General features: G+C 47.3%; 1 protein-coding gene across 1 annotated transcript in view; it reads right to left on the reverse strand.

Moving 5' to 3' along the window:
* LOC125481080 (guanylate-binding protein 1-like) overlaps window positions 1-7228 on the reverse strand; it is a gene marked incomplete at its 5' end in the record, with an annotated part of 17686 nt that extends 10458 nt beyond the window's left edge. Inside the window, 3 exons of the mRNA XM_048592212.1 lie at window positions 4266-4543; window positions 4996-5238; window positions 7006-7228. Coding sequence (XP_048448169.1) covers window positions 4266-4543; window positions 4996-5238; window positions 7006-7228 — 744 coding nt within the window. The remainder of the gene's footprint in view (window positions 1-4265; window positions 4544-4995; window positions 5239-7005) is intronic.
* Between the last annotated feature and the right edge of the window lie 241 nt (window positions 7229-7469).

The following is a 7469-nucleotide window of genomic DNA, read 5'->3' on the forward strand; positions in this document are numbered from 1 at the left end:
CTAAATCACCCTCAATCCCATGCCTCCGTATTTTCTGCAATAGCCTACCATGGGGAACCTTATCAAACGCTTTACTGAAATCCAAATACACCACATCAACCGCTTTACCCTCATCCACCTGTTTGGTCACCTTCTCGAAGAACTCAATAAGGTTTGTGAGGCACGACCTACCCTTCACAAAACCGTGTTGACTATCCCTAATCAAATTATTCCTTTCTAGATGATTATAAATCCTCTCTCTTATTATCCTTTCCAACACTTTACCCACAACCGAAGTAAGGCTCACTGGTCTATAATTACCAGGGTTGTCTCTACTCCCGTTCTTGAACAAGGGGACAACATTTGCTAGTCTCCAGTCTTCTGGCATTATTCCTGAAGACAATGACGACATAAAGATCAAAGCCAAAGGCTCTGCAATCTCCTCTCTAGCTTCCCAGAGAATCCTAGGATAAATCCCATCCGGCCCAGGGGACTTATCTATTTTCACACCTTCCAGAATTGCTAACACCTCCTCCTTATGAACCTCAATCCCGTCTAGTCTAATAGCCTGTATCTCGGTATTCTCCTCGACAACATTGTCTTTTTCCTGTGTGAATACTGACCAAAAATATTCATTTAGCGCCTCTCCTGTCTCTTCAGACTCCACGCACAACTTCCCACTACTGTCCTTGACTGGCCCTAATCTTATTCTCGTCATTCTTTTATTCCTGACATACCTATAGAAAGCTTTAGGGTTTTCCTTGATCCTACCTGCTAAAGACTTCTCATGTTCCCTCCTGGCTCTTCTTAGCTCTCTCTTTAGGTCCTTCCTGGCTAACTTGAAACTCTCAAGCGCCCTAACTGAGCCTTCATGCCTCATCTTTACATAAGCCTCCTTCTTACTCTTGACAAGAGATTCAACTTCTTTAGTAAACCACGGTTCCCTCACTCGACCACTTCCTCCCTGCCTGACAGGTACATACTTATCAAGGACACGCAGTAGCTGTTCCTTGAACAAGCTCCACATTTCAATTGTGCCCAGCCCCTGCAGTTTCCTTCTCCATCCTATGCATCCTAAATCTTGCCTAATCGCCTCATAATTGCCTTTCCCCCAGCTATAACTCTTGCCCTGTGGTATATACCGATCCCTTTCCATCGCTAAAGTAAACGTAACCGAATTGTGGTCACTATCACCAAAGTGCTCACCTACCTCCAAATCTAACACCTGGCCTGGTTCATTACCCAGTACCAAATGCAATGTGCCCTCGCCTCTTGTTGGCCTGTCTCCATGCTGTGTCAGGAAACCCTCCTGCACACATTGGACAAAAACTGACCCATCTAAAGTACTCAAACTATAGTGTTTCCAGTCAATATTTGGAAAGTTAAAGTCCCCATAACAACTACCCTGTTACTTTCGCTCCTATCCAGAATCATCTTTGCAATCCTTTCGTCTACATCTCTGGACCTTTTCGGAGGCCTATAGAAAACTCCCAACTGGGTGACCTCTCCTTCCCTGTTTCTAACCTCAGCCCATACTACCTCAGTAGATGAGTCTTCATCAAACGTCCTTTCTGCCACCGTAATACTGTCCTTGACTAACAATGCCACACCTCCCCCTCTTTTACCACCTTCCCTGATCTTACTGAAACATCTAAACCCCGGAACCTGCAACAACCATTCCTGTCCCTGCTCTATCCATGTCTCCGAAATGGCCACAACATCGAAGTCCCAGGTACCAACCCATGCTGCAAGTTCACCCACTTTATTCTGGATGCTCCTGGCGTTGAAGTAGACACACTTCAAACCACCTTCCTGCCTGCCGGTACACTCCTGCAACCTTGAAACCTTACTTATGACCTCACTACTCTCAACCTCCTGTACACTGGAGCTACAATTCAGGTTCCCATCCCCTTGCTGAATTAGTTTAAACCCTCCCGAAGAGCATTAGCAAATTTCCCCCCCAGGATATTGGTACCCCTCTGGTTCAGGTGTAGACCATCCCGTTTGTAGAGGTCCCACCTACCCCAGAATGAGCCCCAATTATCCAGGTATCTGAATCCCTCCCTCCTGCACCATCCCTGTAGCCACGTGTTCAACTGCTCTCTCTCCCTATTCCTCGCCTCGCTAGCACGTGGCACGGGTAACAAACCAGAGATAACAACTCTGTTTGTTCTAGCTCTAAGTTTCCACCCTAGCTCCTTGAATTTCTGCCTTACATCCCCATCCCTTTTCCTATCTATGTCGTTGGTGCCTATGTGGGCCATGACTTGGGGCTGCTCCTCCTTCCCCTTAAGGATCCCGAAAACACGATCCGAGACATCATGGACCCTGGCACCTGGGAGGCAACACACCAACCGCGAGTCTCTCTCGTTCCCACAGAATCTCCTGTCTGTCCCCCTTACTATGGAGTCCCCAATGACTAATGCTGTCCTCCTCTCCCCACTTCCCTTCTGAGCAACAGGGACAGACTCTGTGCCAGAGACCTGTACCCCATGGCTTACCCCTGGTAAGTCATCCCCCCCAACAGTATCCAAAACGGTATACTTGTTTTTGAGGGGAACGGCAACAGGGGATCCCTGCACTGTCTGCCTGTTCCCTTTCCATCCCCTGACTGTAACCCATCTACCTTTTTCCTGTACCTGAGGTGTGACTACCTCCCTGTAACTCCTCTCAATTACCCCCTCAGCCTCCCGAATGATCCGAAGTTCATCCAGCTCCAGCTCCAGTTCCCTAACACGGTTTCCGAGGAGCTGGAGTTGGGTGCACTTCCCGCAGATGAAGTCAGTGGGGACACTAGTGGTGACCCTTACCTCTCACATTCTACAGGAGGAGCATGCAACTGCCCTAACATCCATTCCCACTGTTCTGAATTCCCAAACAGACTATTGAAAAAAAAACTAGTAACCTCACCAATTCGGCGCTCAGAAACTTTTTTTTTGGTTAGAGGAGGAGGATGGGTGGGAGACACTACCTAAGTAGTGTTTCGGGTAAAGCAACCGCCCAAATATACTACCTCACTTACTCAGCTGTCCCATGTCCGCTCCTGCTCAGCATGCGCTCTGCCTATTCACGAGGTAAGTTTTTAAAGGATTAACTTACCTTCCCGGCAGCCCCCTGGGCCTCGCTCTCACTGCTCCCGCTGCTGCTGCAAAAATGGAGGCCGCTGATCCCACGAGGTAAGCTTTTAAACGATTAACTCCCCTTTTGTGAGGGAGTCTAGGACCAGACAGCAACATCTTAGAATAAGGATTGCACATTTAAAGACAGCAACGAGGAGGAATTTCTTCTCTCCAAGGGGAGTGAATGTGAGGAATCCTTTACCACAGAGGGCTGTCGAGGCTGGGTCAGTGCATTCAAGGCTGAGGTGGAGAGGTTTTTAAATCAGGAAAGGAATCCGAATTATGGGGAAAAGGCAGGAAAATGCTGATGATCAGATGAACCATCATCTCATTGAATGGCAAAGCAGACTCAATGGGCTGAATGGTCTAATTCTGCTCCCAGGCCTTAATTTATTTCCTGAATTCAATTTCCCAACAGCCCTGGCAGGTTTTGAACCTATGATTCAAAGTGATTCAATCAGCTCTCTAGATTTAGAATCCCTACAGTGTGGGAACAGGCCCTTCGGCCCAACAAGTCCACACCGAACCTCAGACCATCCCACCCAGATCCATCCCCCTATGACCCACCTAATATACACCCTCTACCTCCCTGAACACTACGGGACAATTTAGCATGGCCAATCCGCCTAACCTGCACATCTTTGGACTGTGGGAGGAAACCGGAGCACCCGGAGGAAACCCACGCAGACACGGGGAGAATGTGCAAACTCCACACAGACAGTCGCCCGAGGCTGGAATCGAACCCAGGTCCCTGGCGCTGTGAGGCAGCAGTGCTAACCACTGTGCCACTGTGTCGCCCTGGATGAATTTGCCCTGGATTATAAGTAGGTTAACTAGTACCCTGAGAGGGTAGACTATCCTGAGCTGCGTGTTTGTGGGGTTTGGTGAAGAGGGTCTCATCAACTGGAGGCAGGAATTGTCCAGAAAAGCAACAGTTCAGGCCTGAACAGTGTAAAGTGCAAGGATGGATGAAGACTTGACTGTGTTTGGGAAATAAGGAAATGGTTTGGACAGGATGAATCCTCAAGAGATGGAAAGGACAACATAGGTGTCCCTGCCAAAGTCATTTGCCCAGGATCTGCGGAAGGTCTGTACAATAGCCATTCGAATTCCAAACCCCCACCTAATGTCGTCACCGTATTTTGTAAAACACAGTTTGAGCCTCACCAGCAGCTGCTTGTAATATTCCTGATCTTGGTCATTGAAGGAGTTCTTCAAGAACAGTTGGATGGCCTCCTGCCGACACCGTGAGTGTATACCCGCCAACACCTCATTTTCTGTTGGCATCTTCACCATCAGATCCACCTGCTGCTGGTAGTGAGCAAGGCCATTCTGGAGGGCAGCTGTGTTTTCAATCTTAGCCAGACTGGTTACAGCATGCTCAATGCAAGGTACCTTCCCACTGGCAATAGTTCCCACGTAGGCTTTCGCTAAGCTGGCCAACACTGCAATAGAAGAGAGAACAAAGAGTTCACTACTTAGTGTTTGTAATTATGAAGGTTAAAGGGGGCTGCCCCTCATTGAGCACTGACTAATGTTAAATTGGTTGTGCCGTTCAGATGCTAAAGCTGTGCTCTGAAGGCCACACTGGGAATACGCACAGTGGGATTAGCAATTAGACTGTATCGTATCAATGAAGGAGACCGATTCCATCCATCATTGATCTGGAAGTGTTTGATGGGAAGATTCAGATGGACAACTGAATTGGAAAGTGTTCCTTTGCTCCCCATTGGGTCCCCACACCCTGATGAGTGGCAAATGTAGACAGAAGTGAAAACAGAGTGGGACCTCAGTAGACTCAGTACTTTCTTGTTGAATCGATGAAACAACCCGATGGATGTAACATCAATTCCTCATTGAGCCGACAGACAAATTCATCCTATTGTGCTGCACTTACTTCGACCATTGATGTTATGGCCACCTCTGATTGTTTTCGGCTGAGATTCACGGTAGATGTACTGACAGAACTCATGGCAAACCGCAAGGAACTTTGGGTCCAGCTGACTTTCCGGGAGTGTCTCCACCTGGTTTAGATTGGTGCTAGCAGTCGGCTGAACAAAAACAAAACATTTGCGGGACTTGAAGTAGTTCCTGATACACTCCCGGGGCTGGTTGTACTCCATCACTTTCTTTGCAACTCCTGCATTCAGTGAAAAGAAACAAAACCACATCCACTTTGGGTTTCAGTATGACCATACAGAATTGCATGAAACAAAGTACCTGAAATCCCTTTCCCACATCCCACTTTTTTTCTGTATTGCTGACACACCTTGAAGTGATTGTAATAATGTCAGACAGCTGGACTTCATAGAATATGAGTTCCCTGATTGGGGTGGTTAATCTGGTCCAATCAGGGAGCCCTGGCTGACAGATATAAACAGGAGTATCAGAGGTTCTGTTCACTCTGAGAGCTGGCTCTGAGGGAGATGGATCAGTGTCAAGGACTCTCCACATGTAAATAAAGGGTGACTTGGTGACGGGATACTATCCTCTGTGGAGTTATTTCACTCCTTACCCAGTAATCTCAACCAGTCTCAATCGTAGAAAATTTCCATTCAAACAGTATCAGCACCTTTTGGAGGAGGGTTTGAGATTTTCACTCCTGTACGTGTGTGTGTTTGTGTGTGAGGGGGTCTGTATGTGTGTCTGTGCATGCAATGTGTGTGTGTGTGTGTGAGAGAGTGTGAGCGCATTCAATGCTCAGTCCTGATGAGCTCCCTAATTTTAAGGATGATAAGGAGATAGTAAGAACTGCAGATGTTGGAATCAGAGTCGATACAGTGTGGAGCTGGAGGAACACAGCAGGTCAGGCAGCATCAGAGGAGCAAGAAAGTCGAAGTTTCAGGTTTACTGATGAAGGGTCCCAAGCCAAAATGTCAACTTTCCTGGTCCGATGATGCTGCCTGACCTGCTGTGTTCCTCCATTTAAGATTGCTAAGAAAGCTTGCTGTGGAGTCCTGAAGCAGAGAAAATCATTTCCCTGCCCATACACAACTGAAGCCCACCTTCATTTTAATTTGATTATCCAGACCCCTGAACTTTCGACACTCAGTTGAATACAAGACAAAGTTTATGCAACCAGCCGGTATCATTTTGCCATTTTAGCCCTGCTACCATTCTTCCTCTCCAAGGTCAGTCGTCCCTATTAAGCTGTAGTTTGAGGGGATGCGGAGGAGATTTACTAGGATGGCACGTGAGATATGGGACCTCAGCATGTGGATGTTGCAAATGCAGGTCCCTTTAAGGCTCAGAGAAATCAGCTCAGATTTGATTGAGGACATTGGACTTTGAACTTCAGAGCTGAGTTCTTCAGTGGGTGCCGGCTTCTCGACAGGGGGAGGGTGTGAAAGGGAAAGGTGGAAACTGATGTTAGTTCTACACTACAGATTTACAATAAAACCTTCGTAAAACTTTGAGACTTGCTGCCTCATTCAACATTTGAATACTGGAGAGACTGGAGAAGCCGAGATTGGGCGGAGAAAGACAGGGGGAGATTTAAAAAAATGATGATGGGGCTTTGATGGAGCACATACACAAAATCTGTATCTACTAGCAGAAGGGACCAGAGACCCGAGATTCATGGTAATTTGGGAACAGAGTTAGAGGGGAGCGGAGGAGAGTATTTTGTACGCAGCGAGTTTTTATGATCAGAAACACAGTGTCAAAAAAGGTGATCAAAAATAACTTTCTAAAGGCAACTGGATTATCATTGGAAGTGGAATAATTTCAGGCTTGTGGAGAAAGGGGTGTGCTTTCATTGGCAGGATGGGTCGAATGGTTTCCTGCTGGGCTGTATCATTCCAGTAGTGCACTAGCCCAGGATAGAAAGCTCTGGAGGTAACAAGCTGTTGGAAGGTGTAACACAATCTCACTCGGGTGACACACATTGGATACATTGGGCTCTCACCTTTCTTGAGTTGTAGGCCGTGGTTTAAATAGTCATCAGCTGTGACACTCTGGCCATCGATCTTCAGTTCCAGGGTGAAATCCCGCACTGCCCACACAAAGGCCGGTGAGACCTTCAGTAAATCCAGCTCTTTATCTTCATCGTCATCTTCTTCATCAGCCTTCACTTTGATCAGCTCCGTCAGATTGGAAACAAAACTGGATTCTGTTAAGGAACTGAAGATCTACTGCTTTAAAGGCAGCACCTTGGACAGTGCTGCACACCCTCAAAAGGGCACTGGACAGGGTAAACACAATGACCAGGGAGTCCAGAACCAGGAGTTACAGTCTGAAGATACAGGGTTGGATATTTAGGACTTAGATTTCCTCCCACAGTCCAAAGATGTGCGAGTTAGGGTGGATTGGCCGTGTTAATTACCCCATAGTGTCCAGGGATGTGCAGGTTAGGGTGGATTGGCCGTGCTA

This window comes from Rhincodon typus, unplaced genomic scaffold (assembly GCF_021869965.1).
Source record: "Rhincodon typus isolate 14 unplaced genomic scaffold, sRhiTyp1.1 hic_rhity00000817, whole genome shotgun sequence".
Classification (NCBI taxonomy): Eukaryota; Metazoa; Chordata; class Chondrichthyes; order Orectolobiformes; family Rhincodontidae; genus Rhincodon; species Rhincodon typus.